General features: G+C 40.4%; 1 protein-coding gene across 1 annotated transcript in view; it reads right to left on the bottom strand.

The window, feature by feature from the left end:
- Window positions 1-1,267: 1,267 nt before the first annotated feature.
- The window catches only part of LOC308101316 (NACHT, LRR and PYD domains-containing protein 3-like), a gene marked incomplete at both ends in the record, with an annotated part of 51,591 nt that continues 36,583 nt past the window's right edge, over window positions 1,268-16,275 (bottom strand). The window contains 6 exons of the mRNA XM_080450740.1: window positions 1,268-1,824; window positions 3,001-3,062; window positions 4,324-4,479; window positions 4,562-4,735; window positions 6,785-6,949; window positions 13,526-15,377. Coding sequence (XP_080306866.1) covers window positions 1,268-1,824; window positions 3,001-3,062; window positions 4,324-4,479; window positions 4,562-4,735; window positions 6,785-6,949; window positions 13,526-15,377 — 2,966 coding nt within the window. The remainder of the gene's footprint in view (window positions 1,825-3,000; window positions 3,063-4,323; window positions 4,480-4,561; window positions 4,736-6,784; window positions 6,950-13,525; window positions 15,378-16,275) is intronic.

The raw sequence follows: 16,275 nt of genomic DNA, 5'->3' as shown, positions 1-16,275 counted from the left end.
CAGTATACATACATTGCTGCTATGCTCAGGCACCGTAGTTTTTTATTATCTCAGGTACTTTGTAAATATGTAGATAACTTGTCTGGCCTTCTGTTGCTCTCTTGTTTTGATCTCCTTCCCACTTGCCCCCCACCCCTCTTTTTCTCCCCCCCCCCCTCTTCTTTCTATGGAAATTAACGTTGCGATGGGAACGATGTACAAAAACAAATTTCACCCACTTTTTTACCTTGTAAACCTGTGATGTGACAATAAAACTGATTCTGATTCTGAAACAGTGTGAGAACCACTGCTCTACACCAAATCTCTCCGCTGTAAATAGCCGATCTACAAGCTCACAGTGATCTTATAGATCAGTTATTTTCTATGATGACATGTCCAGAATAGAGAGGCTAGGGTTCGTGTGGTTCAACTGGTAGCGTTAGTGTTGTGCCATCAACTCACCAGACACACAGTAAGGGGTTAAGTGTCTTGCTCAAGGACACGTTCACACAGAGCGGTTGGAAAGTAACTAAGTACATTTACTTAAGTACTCTACTTAAGTAAATTTTTGAGGTATTTGTACTTTACTTGAGTATTTCTAATTTCCAATACTTTTACTTCTACTCCACTACATCTTGGATCAAAATATTGTACTTTTACTTTATTTGTAAACCTTTAGTTACTTTGTAGATTTTGATCATTATTACAAAACCTACATTTCGGTGTAAACATTTTGGCCATTTGAAAATAGCAGATCTACAAGCTCACAATGTGTTGCGATGCGACACATTGTGAGCTTGTAGATCTGCTATTTTCAAAATATTTTTATACATTTGAAAACTTGAAATGGGACAGTCTGCATAATGAGTACTTTTACTTTTGGTACTTTAAGTACATTTTGATGCCAATACTTTTGTACTTTTACTCAAGTAAATTCTGAATTCCAGACTTTTACTTGTAACAGAGTATTTCTACATTGCAGTATTGATACTTTTACTTGAGTACTTTTTCCACCACTGCTCCGTATTTTTTTGGGCAATAAAATACAATAAAATGATGGTTACATTTACTTTTTTTTAAATGTCAAAAATAGTGAAAATAGCTGATCTACAAGCTCACAACATGTTGTGAAGCGGTGTGAGCTTGTAGATCACTATTTTAGCAATGTGTCGTATGAGAAATTATGAGTATGAGCTTAAGTGGTTAATCCATGCTCTTTCTCTCTCTCCCTCTCCCCCCTCCCCCCTCCCCCCTCTCCCTCTCTCTCTCTCCCCCCCCCTCCTCCCCCTTATCTGTCCTCACAAAGACACAGAGACACAGAGACACCATCCTCATCACTCGCAAACCCAAACCCAGGGTAGAGAGGTTCAGAGAATGTGGACTGGAAGGTGTAAAGGTGTGTCAGTGAGTCAGAGGACCTATGATAGAAGGACACAGTACCAGCAGGCCAGTCTAGATACACTGCTACTCTGTTAGAGCCAGAAAAATGGACAGGGAGGAAAGTGATCCTACTATTGTGAAGGAAACCGTAACGGTCTTGAGGGTGTGTCTCTTGACCACAGATCAGATTCCAGGACTTGTCATTGAGTCCAAACACACTACACTCTCCTCTCCTGCTGATTCCTCTGTAAGACACTCCTATAAAAACCTTTCCACTCATCTCTACCTCCCAGTAACAGCGTCCAGTCAGACCCTCTGTACACAGAACCTGATCAGTATAATCAAATCTGTCAGGATGATCAGGGTACGACTGAAGCTCCTCCCCCTTTGTCACCTTCCTGTTGTTCTCAGACAGACAGAGTGTTCTGCTCGCTGTGTTTGGGTCCAGTGTGAGAGGATGGAAATCTGATGATTAAACAAGACAGTAAACATAAAAATATTTTACAAAAAACATCATTCTCAGAGAGAGAGAGAGAGAGAGAGAGAGAGAGAGAGAGAGCAGACACACAGCCCACCCACCTGGCTGTTGTGCCCACCCAAAATATATATATATATATATATATATATATATATATATATATATATATATATATATATATATTCAGTCATTTTTATAAGTGCATATATATATAAATGTAATGGATTAACAGTTAATAAATACATAAATAATATAATTAATATATAATAATTAAATATAATTAATATAAATTTCATGGATTTTTTTATTTAGATTTCATAGATTTCTATGCATTTCAGGAGTTTGGGGGGCTGGCTCCCCCAAAATAATTAAATAACCCTAACAACCCTAACCCTAAAACCGAATTAAAGTATAAAAAAAACTAAAAAAAAAAAAGAATTAAATAACCCTAACAACCCTAACCCTAAAACCGAAATAAAGTATAAAAAAAACTCCCAAATCCGCACAAAACCGCCCAAAAAATCGCGCACCCGCGCATGGCAGCACGCGTGCGTGAGTGCCCACTCGCAAATGCCCAGGCCCAGCTGCTGCCAGCGTTCTGGCTACGCCCCTGCCTAGGAGTGTTTTGTAAACAAGCATCAGCTGGTGTTAAGGACCAGCCAAGAGCAGAGAAACCTCCTGAATTCACTGGAAGATACTGAAGAGTTTTCAGGACAGCATCCAGGGAGGGAGGGGCCAACAGAGTATAAAACAGTCTTAATGTGTGATATTGACACACACAGACAGACAGACAGACAGACAGACAGACAGACAGACAGACAGACAGACAGACAGACAGACAGACAGACAGACAGACAGACAGACAGACAGACAGACAGACAGACAGACAGACAGACAGACGGTTGAACAGGGCAGAAGGTGTATCAGGTGGGGAGGAGTAAGACCTAGGAGTGTTTTGTAAACAAGCATCAGCTGGTGTTAAGGACCAGCCAAGAGCAGAGAAACCTCCTGAATTCACTGGAAGATACTGAAGAGTTTTCAGGACAGCATCCAGGGAGGGAGGGGCCAACAGAGTATAAAACAGTCTTATGTGTGATATTGACACACACAGACAGACAGACAGACAGACAGACAGACAGACAGACAGACAGACAGACACTCACATCTTGCAAGGAGTTGAGGATTAATCCAGTGTTCTATCCAGTGTTCTCCTCCATGTTTCACACTGTAGGAAGTAATAATGATTAATTTATTTGTATAGAGCTTTTCCAAGCAAAGTTACAAAGTGCTTTACAGAACATGTTAAAAACAACAAACAACAAAGCAGATCAAAGAACAACATTAAATCAAACAGAACACATTTTAAGTCAAATCCAGGACCCCATGGATGGTTTGTCATGTTGAATCAAACTGCTACAGTGTAAATCAGTTGAAACATTCATATTTCCATAGAATGTTGGAATGATTGAAATCTAAAATCTAAAAAAAAATCTAAAATCTAAAAACCTTTCCCAATATAAGTTTGATTTCCCCTTTATTTTCTATATGATATGAGGAGGCGTTAATTATAGTTCCTGATCTACAAGCTCACAACGTGCAAGCTTGTAGATCCACTATTTTTTGTTTTGCAAGATAAACAAATAGTCCTTTGTTATTAATAAGATGGACACATAGTCCTTTGTTATTAATAAGATTAACACATAGTCCTTTGTTATTAATAAGATAGACACATAGTCCTTTGTTATTAATAAGATAGACACATAGTCCTTTGTTATTAATCCTGTTTCAGCTTCACCAAGCTGATGGCTGCTCACATGGTCATGATTTGTGAGGAAAAAACATCTTTTAATACATTTGATTACTATTGTTGTTGTAAAACATATTTTGTTACATTGTATTCCTGTCTAACTACATCTACAAATCTCTGTCTGAACATGTTTTTGTCCTCAGTGGTTTCAGTAATTGATCTGAACTTACACACAGGAATATGATCATTACCATGTGAAGACACTCACGAACGCCATTGTTCACTTTCCCCAAATGTAAGCAGTTTAGAATACGTTTTTGTGAATTCTGCAGAGTTTGGAAGTTACTGAGCATGTGCCACGGGGTCTGTTGTCACGGTTACGCTCCCCACGCGCGTGCATGCGTGCTCACCCGCACAGTCTATACTAGCGTTCTGGCTACGCCACTGCCCTGAATATAGATCATGTGGTTAAAACACTGACTCCTCTAAAATAGGTTAAAAACCACCAAATTACAGCTTACAGTGTGCAGTATTATGTTATAATATACTGTATATTTTCAAGAATTGGATGATTCAATTAAATGTAGGTGGCATAAATCTAGCATTATTCCTGTGTTGAATATATAGTATTAACTAAATATATATAAATACAAAGCATGAACTACCTGCCTAGCCACTGGAACATGAAACAAGAGAATGGCTGCACTAACCAACATGGACGCAGTCTAAATCTACTCACTTGACAGTCTCTAGTCCAGCTGAGAGCAGTGTCTGTACAGCATCTCCTCCTGGGTGGTTAAAGCTGAGGTCCACATGCTTTAGATGGGAGGGGTTCAGGGCCACAGCTGAAGCCAGAGAAGAACAGCCTTCCTCTGTGATCCCACAGCCTGACAACCTGCAGAGAAATAAACACTGTAACAAACTGCTGTTGGTGTTCATGAAGTACAGATCCACACAGAGAAGAAAATATTATTTACCTCAGGGTCTGCAGGTGACAATGTGGACTTTTCACTCCAACGCAGAGAAGTTCAATTCCAGAATCCAGAATTCTGTTCAAACTCAGGTCTACTTCTCTCAAATGGGAAGGATTGGAGCTGAGAGCCGAGGCCAGAACTTCACACCATCTCTGTGACAACCAGCAGTGAATCAGTCTGAATTAAAACAACAGATGAACAGGTCAAAGGACAGCTGATGGACAGGTCAAAGGACAGCTGATGGACAGGTCAAAGGACAGCTGATGGACAGGTCAAAGGACAGCTGATGGACAGGTCAAAGGACAGCTGATAGACAGGTCAAAGGAAAGATGATGGACAGGTTAAAGGACAGCTGATGGACAGGTCAAAGGACAGGTGATGGACAGGTCAAAGGACAGGTGATGGACAGGTTAAAGGACAGCTGATGGACAGGTTAAGGACAGATGATGGACAGGTCAAAGGACAGCTGATGGACAGGTTAAGACATAACTGCTGAAGTTACACATACAGGAAGGACAGCATCTGCTGGAGAAAGAGACAATACAGAGCAGTGGTGCAATGGAACTAAGTACATTTACTCAACTTCTGTACTTAAGCACAATTTTAGGTACTTTTACTTTACTTGAATATGACTATTTTTAATACTTTATACTTCTACTCCACTACATCTCAGAGTCAAATATTGTACTTTTTACTCCATTATTTGAAAACTTTAGTTAGTATTTACTTTGCAGATTTAGATTATTATTACAGAATATACTGTACATTACCGCTTATTTCATTACCTATTTTATACTATACAAAAAACAACAGATCTACAAGCTTACAATGAGGTTGTAGATCTGCTATTTTCTAAATTAAAAAAAATACTTAATAATGGGGCATTCTGCATATTGAGTACTTTTACTTTTGGTACCAATACTTTGGTACTTTTACTTAAGTAAAATGTTTAATGCAGGACTTTTATTAGTTTACTAGAGTATTACTGTATTGTGGTATTGCTACTTTTACTTAGTAAAAAAAACACCACTGACAGACAGACAGACATACAGACACATCTTTCTCTGTACTGGTCTGAATGGAAATGTGAACCCGCTCAAACAGGCTTACACTTGAGGTTCCACTTGTTCAGTCTGAACTGGGAAGATCTGCTTTCTGCTATGATAATCCATTTTCTGTGTTTTATATTTTTCTGTGTATTAATTGTTGATGTTTGTGTGTGTAATCTCAGCAGCATTGTAAATGAGGGTAAACCTCAATGCTCTTTGAGAATAAATAAAGGTTTCTATCAGTTTAAGTGTCAGAGGCTCAACATGTAAAAATACAAATAGAAGTGATTTTGGGTGAATGCATGTAAGTGTTAATTGTAACATGTACATACTATATATTAGATCTATATTAGATTACTGCAACTCTCTATACACCGGTTTGGATCATACATCACTCAGACGCCTTCAACTAGTACAAAATGCTGCTGCCCGCCTCCTTACAGGTACAAGAAGGCGTGAGCATATTACCCCTGTCCTTGCCTCTCTACACTGGCTCCCAGTGAATTTTAGAATAGATTTTAAGGTGTTTCTATTTATCTATAAATCATTAAATGGGCTCGCTCCAAATCCTACCTCTCTGCGCTTGTAAAACCATATGTCCCAACCAGGGAATTGAGGTCTGCTGAACATTTTTTGCTTGAAGTTCCAACCAGAAAATTTAAAAAGACCAGGGGTGACCGCTCTTTCATGGCCACGGCCCCGCGACTCTGGAACAGCCTGCCCCTCCACATCCGATCCCCCCAATCGATCGGGGCTTTCAAGGCCAAACTCAAAACCCATCTCTTTTCCCTCGCTTTTAATAGCATCTAATTTCCATGTATGTAATGTAATTTCCACTTATACTTATCTCTCCTTCCCTCTTTTATGTTGTCTTTTAAAATTGTTTTCCTTTGTTGCTCCTAAATATTTCGTGAACTTGCTCTATTGTTTTTGCATTGATGTTTTTGAATGTGCCTGTACAGCACTTTGGTTCAGCTTGCCTGTTTGTAAATGTGCTATATAAATAAAGCTTGATTTGATTTGATTTGATAGTCACTGTACCTTATCATTATTCTAGTCAATGTGTTACTAAGTCAACCTTATTCACAATAATCAAAAGAAGTGTCAACACAGTATTCATATTATAATATTATACTGTAATTCACTGATGAAAAGAATTCATGTAAATTCATCTGACCTTAGAGTCTCCAATCTACAGTGTGGGCTCTTCAGTGCAGCTTCCAGCAGCTCCAGATCCCAGTCGTTATAACTTAAGTCCAGGTGGCGTAGATGGGATGGATTAGAACTGAGAGCTGAAGCCACAACTTCAATGTGTTTCTTCTCAAGGCCACAGCCAACAAGTCTGTAATGACAGATTAATGTAAACTCAGAGATGATCAAAACAGATCAGTCCAAGTTCACTGTCAAGGAAGTAAACTAAGAGATCTTCTATCTATGTAATTCTCCTAACATTAACAGGATGTCAGTAAGAACAGGGAACTAAGTTAAAGCATGTAACTTACATTGATGTATTTAGTAACTTGGTAATTCCTCATTAAAGTGAGTAAACAAGTAATGACCATTGACCATTGTTTAAACCATTGTGGTTCTCAAACTTTTTCATGTCAAGGACCCCCAAAATGATAAGTATTTGTCTGCGGACCCCCCCATCTCAAATTTTTTTTCTTTCAAAAATAGCAGATCTACAAGCTCATAGCACGGCACTTGGTGCCTCGCTATGAGCTTGTATATGAATAGCCAAACTATAAAACAGTGGTTAAAATGATTGTGACACTATATTAACAAATTTTGCTGGGGACCCTCTGGTACCCCTCCAAGGACCCCTGGGGGTCCCCGGACCCCACTTTTAGAACCAAGGATTTAGATAGCATGTTATATAGACAGATACCAGTTCATTTGTAGACCTGGTATCCTATAGAGTGTATAGTTTCAATGTACACTACAGATTATTTATTTTTTGATATTCTACTGTTTAGACTGATGATAGGTTGTTGGTTTACCTATGATCCTAGATTAATATTTCTATGCAGTTGATGTTTTACCATGTGTTTACCTGCTTACTGTAAATCACTCTGGATTAAGACCATCTGCTAAATGCCTAAATTGTGTTGTGTTGTGTCTCCTCTCTGAGGTCTTCCAGTGTTTAATTAATATCTCTTATGTTTTGGGCTTCAATAAAAGTGATAAATACCCCCCCCCCCCCCACCCTGTGAGGATATCTGCTGTCAGACTCAGACGTTCCACATTCGCATCACTTTCATCATTTTCTCTGAGCTGAAAACCTTGACAATTCTTCTGCACCTACAGTAGTTACAGTTGGTGATGTGGGATTGGACAGTAGTTCTATAGAGACTAATAGTAAAGGATGAATTCACTCTGATTGTCATGGTCCTTCAAACGTGTATAGAAAGTTTTAACAAAAAATTCCACTCCATTGATCCATGGCAGGTGTTTTTCTCTCACATTTCTAAAGCCTTTTCAACTGCAATGAAAAAAGAAATCTTTGCCTGCGGGTGTCGCTGGTGAGGGATTTTGCCTGTCAATCATCTCCTCTGCTCCGCCCCCCCCCCCAAAAGGAAAGGATAGGGGAGGGGAGGGGCGAGGAGGAGAGTGGGTGGGATTAATCGACTGTGACCTCACTGTCGAAGGGCCAAGCTCAGATTACTTTTCAGCCTAATTATTCAGAAAACCCCAGACCACAGAAAATCCACTGAATGTTCAAAGTTCAGATTTTTTAGGTGTATTTGAGGTCATAAAACCCGCAAAAAAACATTAAAAATAAAAAAAGAAATCTTTCGTCAAAAGGTGGCGCTATAGCACTCAATTGAAAATGCCAACATTGAACAGGTAAAACTCATGCACTGTTTTACCTACAGCCATGAAACTTCGATACACACATGTGTCTCCTCATGCTGAACAACTTTCACACTCTGACTTTTGACCTCTGACCTTTAGATCTCCCACCATTTTGAATTATATGAAAAACAGTCATTGGCTCTTAACTTCTGCCTTTTTTCAAATCCGCGGCTAATGTTTTGTCGGCAAAGGTCCTAAATTCATGTGTAAAAGGTTTCGTGCAGATTACTAAAAAATCCCAGGAGGTTTTAACTATTGCAGTTTTATGAAGATTATTCATCTGCCCCTAACACACATATGCAGACTCACATTTCTTTGAAACTTTGCAGTAATGTAGAGGGTCATTCCAAATATCACTGAAACCAATCTCACTCCAATTGGCCAAAGGGAGGCGCTATAGCAATTTTTTGAACATGCAAACTTTAAACAGGCAAAAGTCATGCCTCGTTTGGCCGAAGTCGTGAAACTTGCTTACACTTGTGGCTTAACTCATGAGGAACACATCTATCGCTTTGATCAGTAAGCTCCGCCCTTAGATTGTCCGCAATTTTGAGCAGTTTGAAAAACACTTAAACCCAGGATTTTTCAGCTATTTGCGTGAAACTGTATCATCTCTGTTACCTCCTTTTTCACTAGTTCAGGTCTGTTGGTCCGATGGCTTCTCTCTACAGAATATGCCTGACAACCGCAAGGTTGCCGGTTCAAGGCTCACTTAATGTAGACTTCATTTAAAGTGCAATGCAAACAACATGAATGTATCAATGAATACATGTGCAATTGTTCACATTGGCTGCCAAAGACGCATATCTGCGTTCTATTTAATCCCTCGCCTGGCTGCCAAAGACGCAGATCTGCGTTCTTTTTTTTTCTTTTTTTTTTTCTTTTTTGACCCAAAGACCAAGGAGATATGATTTATCGAAGATTTAAACTCCTATCCACTTCCTTGTTAACTTAAAACTTAAAAATTCTGTATCTCGGCTCCTGAGTACTTTTTTTTTCAATGAAAAATCTCTGGCAGGCAACAGCTAAAAATCTGAAATAATTATCTGTCAATGTGTTAAAGATAACATGAAATGCTTATTTGAGAGTATTTTTTTTCAATGTATGACATACTTCATTGTGAAAATAGCCGATCTACAATCTCACAACTTTTCAGATAGCAACGTTTTGTGAGCTTGTAGATCGGCTACTTTCGGAAGTTTCGGTTCCGAGGAGACATACAATTTCTCTATTGGTAAATGGTTTGTGAACCAGTGATCTAGAGTAGTTCGTGAAACAGAGTCTTGGTTCATAATGGGCGGAAAGAATTATACATATCAACAGACATTGTCAGGGAGGCCATATTACTAGCTCAATGAGAAAAGAGGCAGTCTGTGAGGGAAAAGGTTGCTGGTTCGATCCCTGTCCTTGACAATGTGTTAATATTTCCACCTGAGATCGCTTCCACCAACCTTAGGCCAGACATGGTACTCTGGTCCCCTTCACGAAAGTCTGTGTATATCATAGAACTCACAGTCCCGTGGGAGTCCTCTGTTGAGGAGGCCTATGAGCGCAAGAAACTGCGCTACACAGAGCTGGCAGCAGACGCAATTGGCGTGGCTGGAACGCAAAAGTCTGTCCAGTTGAAGTGGGATGCCTGTGGGTTTGTGCCTTCTTCCACAATCAGATTGCTGAAGGAACTTGGAATCCATGGACAGGCATTGCGGCAGACCATCAGAGCAGTTTCTGAAGCAGCTGAAAGAGGCAGCCTGTGGCTATGGATCAAACGGAAGGACCCTTGCTGGGCTCTAAGAACATGACCCTCCCCCCCACCTGAGAACCCAATTCAAATCCCTCCAACTTGAGGAGGGCATATGAGGTATGCGGTCAGCTGTAGGGTTGGCTCAGGGAAGAGGACGCCCCTGCCTTGCACAGTCCCTTGGGATGTCAGCCACTTAACTAGGCAAATCTTAATGATTGGGCATGGGACACAAGCTAAGGCTTGATCACCCTGTAGCTGGCCACCTTTGATGAGGGTGTATAGTGTTTGAAGGCCAAAACACCCCCTGATTCAAAGGCACACTACTGAGGATGTGTCCCGAAATCTTACCCCAGTCTAAGAAAGACACCTCCCATGCCACTCTCATAACATCAAGGCAAATCACGTCCCATGTTTTATGATTCTACTTCATTGTGAAAATAGCTGATCTACAATCTCACAACTTTTCAGATAGCATAGAGAGTATGTTTTTTCAATGTATGACATACTTCATTGTGACAATAGCCGATCTACAATCTCACAACTTTTCACGTTTTGTGAGCTTGTAGATCGGCTACTTTCACTGGTTTCTGTTCCGAGGAGACGTACAATTTCTCTATCGGTAGATGGTTAGGGAACCAGTGATCTAGAGTAGTTAGCAAAACAGAGGCTTGGTCCATCAGGGACGGAAAGACTTATATATATTGTGGAGTATCGCTAGGAAATCGCCTGATAGGTAAGCACCACACCATGGAGAGACAGTGGGACAGAGACAGAGGGAGGCTCCACAGACAGCGCAGCAGCCTGGGCTACGTCATAGAGGGGCGTTACCTACCAACCGCCCTCATGAATCAACCCCAACTGAGCGCACCTGCGAGGACCGGCTAGGTGTGGCACCAAACCTCAAAAGCAGCCACTCTGTCTCAGTTTAGCACTGGCTCTCTTGGTGAACAGACGGGTGCTCAGGCGGTAAGCGATCACTCCACTATTTCCCTCACAATGTTAATTGCTGGTGAAATGTAGAACTAAAGGACTGTTTCTTTTACCTCATAGGCAACCTGTGGAGAGATGTAAAGAATGCTGATATTATGATGCATGGACGCCCCGAACCCGGGCAGACTTTGTGTTGAACATTATTATTTACCTTTTATAAAAAACTTATAAACAATGCTCTCTGAGCCTGGCTGCCAATAAATGCCCTTTATTGGGTTTGTACCCTGCCTTCTGTGTCTTGGCCTTGATCAGTATCCCACAATATCAACAGACACTACCAGGACTATCATATCTCTAGCTCAAGGAGAAGAAAGGCAGCCTATGAGTCTGGAGGTCACTAGCTCGATCCCTGTCCCCGACGATGTGTTGAGGTGATCATGATTTGGCATTCGTAGGCTTACGTGTAGTATTTCTTGAGGTTAGGGGAAGGCATAGTTTTAGGTTTTAGGTTAGGGTTAGTGAGGGTTTAAAATGCTCATTTGTTATTTTCTTTCTTCTTTCTCTCAAGTTCAGTCTTCTATGTTTCTATGGCTTATTGTGCATATTACTTATCATTGCTTCTTTCTTTCTTCTCTCTGCAATCCCTGGCCCCGTATTATCGCTGCTTGCAGCTATATTTTTTCATATTTTTAAACTGTTTATATGATGTTCTGCATAGTAGTGTATATCTGTCTGTCATTTAATGTCACTATGAATTGAGTACAAAGGACCCCAATGGAAACAAGCCATAGGCTTTCTTGGGTTTTTTAACCTTGTATTGAACTGTACTTTCATGTGCTTTTTTTTCTGCAAACTTCTAATAAAGTATTCAATCAATCAATCTGATCAGGACTAATGTTGGAGCACCTCAAGGCTGCATTACATCACCCGTGTTGTTTACATCAGTGGTTCTCAAAGTGGGGTCTGAGGGGGGTCCTTGGTGGGGGAGCATAACAAATAGGTTTAACCACTGTAACCCTACATGAGCTCTTTGAAAATAGCCGATCTACATAGTCCATGAGCCAGAGCCCCAAAATTGAGCAATGATTATCGAAAGAGTGGGCAAAACCAAACCTATATTAAATTGTTCATAGGGTCAATACGAGTAAATAAATATATGATAACCTCTCCACAGGAACAGCTTTTTCATGGTTATCACACATTTTGTAATTTTCCCCATACGTACATGACAGGTGAAAAAATGACAAAATTTAAAAAATAGTTATCATAATGAAACTTCCTGAGCTGATTACTTAAATGAAGACAATGATTTATCGTATTACAAGTTTTCTGAAATTGTATATTTAAATATGCAAATTCGGCATTTAGTCCATGAGCCAAAGCCCCAAAATGGAGCCAGATATTGAATATTTCCTCGTTAACAACCTTTGACTTCAACATATTAACAAAATGAAATAAGAATGTTGACTCTGGCTTTGTCCAATGTTCCAATGTTTGATTCTGGAAAGTTATGCAAATTCAGGTATATTTTCCTAATGCCTAATTTGCATATTTAAATTTCAGAAAACTTGTAATACGATAAATCATTGTCTTCATGTAAGTAATCAACTCAGGAAGTTTCATTATGATAACTCTTTTTTTTAAATGTTGTAATTTTTTCACCTGTCATGTACGTATGGGGAAAATTACAAAATGTGTGATAACCATGAAAAAGCTGCTCCTGTGGAGAGGTTATCATATATTTATTTACTCGTATTGACCCTATGAACAATTTAATATAGGTTTGGTTTTGCCCACTCTTTCGATAATGAAATCTTGTCTGGCTCATGGACTAACAAGCACATTGTGAACTTGTAGATTGACTATTAAAAATAAAATAAAACAATCTTGAAAAAAAGGAAAATGTGGCATATTTAGAAATATAACACAAATCTTGTATGGGGGTCCCTGGCTAAATATGTTCAGATGGGGGTCTGTGGCCAAATATGTAATAATTAATATAAATACGGTACATTCATTTGGGGTCCTTGACATGAAAAAGTTTGAGAACCGCTGATAGACAAACACTGCAGAATGAACCACCAGTGTGACCAATCAGTGTCTTTTATATTGTGATGATTCTCTGTCCCTCTCTCCCTCCCTCCCTTTCTCTCTCTCCATCGCCCTACCCCACCCCCTGTGTGTGTGTGTGTGTGTGTGTGTGTGTGTGTGTGTGTGTGTGTGTGTGTGTGTGTGTGTGTGTGTGTGTGTGTGTGTGTGTGTGTGTGTGTGTGTTTGTGTGTGTGTGTGTGTGTGTGTGTGTGTGCGCACGCATGTTTATTTTTAATATATGAATGGAGATGAGTGAAAGTTACTATAACATGTTGATATTCACATAACTACAGTACTAACCTGGCTGTTGTGCAGTTCCTCACAGCTGGGACCAGTCTCTTTCGCCCCTCCAATGTTGATGTGTATTTGTTCAGGTCCAACACCTCCAGAACCTCCTCTGACATCAGCAGCATGGAGGCCAGAGCTGAACACTGGGTCTCAGAGAGTTTCTTCCCTGATCTGTTCTCTGACTCCAGGTACTGTTGGATCCCCTGACTTACTGAGGGGTCGTTCATCTCCTTCAGACAGTGGAAGATGTTTAGACATGTGTCAGGAGAGAAGCCAAAATCAACATCAATATCAGTGCCGATCTTCTTCAGGTTGTTGATGGCTCTCTGGATCTCCTCTGGACTGTTCTTTGTCTGACCCAGCAGGCCTCCTAACAGACTCTGGTTGGACTCCAGTGAGAGACCATGGAGGAAGCGGACAAAGAGGTCCAGGTGTCCACTCTCACTCTGCAGGCTTTTTTTCATTGCAGCCTTCAGGAAGTCAGACAGGGAACTGTCACTGTTGTAATCATCATCTTCCAGGAATGTCTTCAGGACCTCAATGTTCCCCTGTGTGAAACAGTGGAACAGGTAGACTGCAGCCAGAAACTCCTGGATGGTCAGATGAACAAAGCAGTAGACCGTTTGGAGGAAGAACACATCGTCTTCTTTGAAGAACTTTGTGCAAAAGCCCAAATTCTGTAAGTCCTTGTTCACATCAAGACCACACGCTTCCAGGTCTTTCTGGTAGAAAATGATGTTCATTTGGTCAAGTTGGTCAAACGCCAGCCTGCCCAGCTTCAGAAGAACTTCTCCTGCATCGTTTATGAGCTTCTCTTTTTCTGCCTCATCTACTGCAGGATTCTTCATCTTCTCCCGCCAGATCTCACCCATCAAGAAGCGGCAGTACATCTCAGCCAGGGTTTTTGGCAGCTTGTCTGTCATCCCAATGTTCTGCACAACGGTAGCAAGGATCCAACAGAAGACTGGGAGTTCACACATGGTGTGGAGGATCTTTGATACCTTGATGCGTGAGTAGATTGAGCTGGCCAGGTTCTCATCTATGATGTTCTTCATGAAGAACTCCTTCTTCTGGTCATCTCTGATGAACCCTCGTACTTCTGTCATCCTGTTAACAAACTCCTTAGGGATCTGATTGGCTGCTACAGGTCGTGAGGTTATCCAGATGTGAGCAGAGGGGAGCAGCTCCCCTTTGATGAGGTTTAGAAGGAGTACTTCCACTGGGTAGGAATCTGTGACCTGCATGAGTCCAAACTTATCTGTTTTGTAATTGAACTGGAAATAATTTTCATCATAACCATCCATAACAAACATAACTTTGAAGGTCCTGTTGTTATAGTCTCCTGACTTCTGCAATTCGTTGAAGATGTAATTAAGAACGTCTTCCTCAATAAATCTGGTTTCCGTGATGCATTTGTGAATTAGCTTTGCCAAACTAAACTTTTGTCCTTTGAGCAGATTTAACTGGCGGAACTGGAGCGGGAACACGAGGTGTGGATCTTGGGGAAAACATTTCTTGGCCCAGTCAAAGATAAATTTGTGTACGAGGAACGTTTTGCCAATTCCTGCACAGCCAACGGTCAGCACTGTTCTTATGTTTCTTCCAGAAGGGTCTTTGAACATTTCACGGAGTTGGATTTCTTTTCCCTCTCCTGCCTTCTTCATCTCCATCTGTCTGACCTTATGATGACTGTGGATGTCTGTGGCTTTGATGTCTACATTGTAGAGCGGGATGAAGATGTTTTTAAAGTCGATCTCAGGCCCTGTGCCCAACTTTACATTCAGATATGTCTTGTCCATGTTGCCTTGAAGCTCCTCTTCATAGTCAGTGATATGAAGATACCCTGATGTTCTCTCCAACAGACCTGTAGTGAACAAAGAAGTTCTATGTTTAACAGCCTTGTCCAGAGAGAGAGAGAGAGAGAGAGAGAGAGAGAGAGAGAGAGAGAGAGAGAGAGAGAGAGAGAGAGAGAGAGAGAGAGGGAGGGAGAGCATAACTATTACGATGGAGTGCAATGGAACATTATGACCACTGGAGATAGGATGGCAAATGGCCAGTCCAGAGGTTATCTATCCCCCCTCCCCTTCATTCATTAATTAATTAATCCATCTATGTATAGAGTTCTCATATAGATGTGTTATTGTCACACAACTGTAAATAGATGGTGTATGAAAAGAAAGCCTGCCAGGTATACTTAATAAGGTGTTAATTCACAGAGCTCTCTCTCTCTCTCTTTGATCTCCAGACACAGTGAGTGAGGAGCTGACCAGCATAGTTTTTATCTCCTCTGAACCAGTGTTAATTTTGACAGCAAATTCTGATTTAGTCTTAGTCTTTTGAATAACACGCCATTTAGTCTTAGTCCCATTTTAGTCTTCTGAAATAGTTTAGTCTTAGTCTAGTCGACTAAATATCAAAATATTTTAGTCTTAAGGTCCTTACACACCGGGGCGATTCTTTTCATGCGAATAATACGTTTTTTTAAAAACCTTATAAAGTCAATGCAAGCTTCCACACCAGTTTCGCGGAGCGAAAAAAGCGTCTTTTAATTATTCGGAACGAGTCAGAATTTTGCGTATATTCGCATATTCGCCGGTGTGTAACCGCCTTTAGTCTTTTAGTCTTAGTCTTTTAATTTTAGTCTTAGTCTTTTAGTCTAAGTCTTTGTCGTTTAGTCTTAGTCTTTTAGACTTTTAGTCTTTGTCAAATACATTTTAGGTTTGAATGTGCAATACATTACAGACACAGATATATAGTTGTAA

The sequence above is a fragment of the Gymnoscopelus braueri genome (genome assembly GCF_963280865.1).
Source record: "Gymnoscopelus braueri genome assembly, chromosome: 15".
Classification (NCBI taxonomy): domain Eukaryota; kingdom Metazoa; phylum Chordata; class Actinopteri; order Myctophiformes; family Myctophidae; genus Gymnoscopelus; species Gymnoscopelus braueri.
Note: the sequence above shows the minus strand (reverse complement) of the source record. Positions and strands in the feature narration are given on the sequence as shown.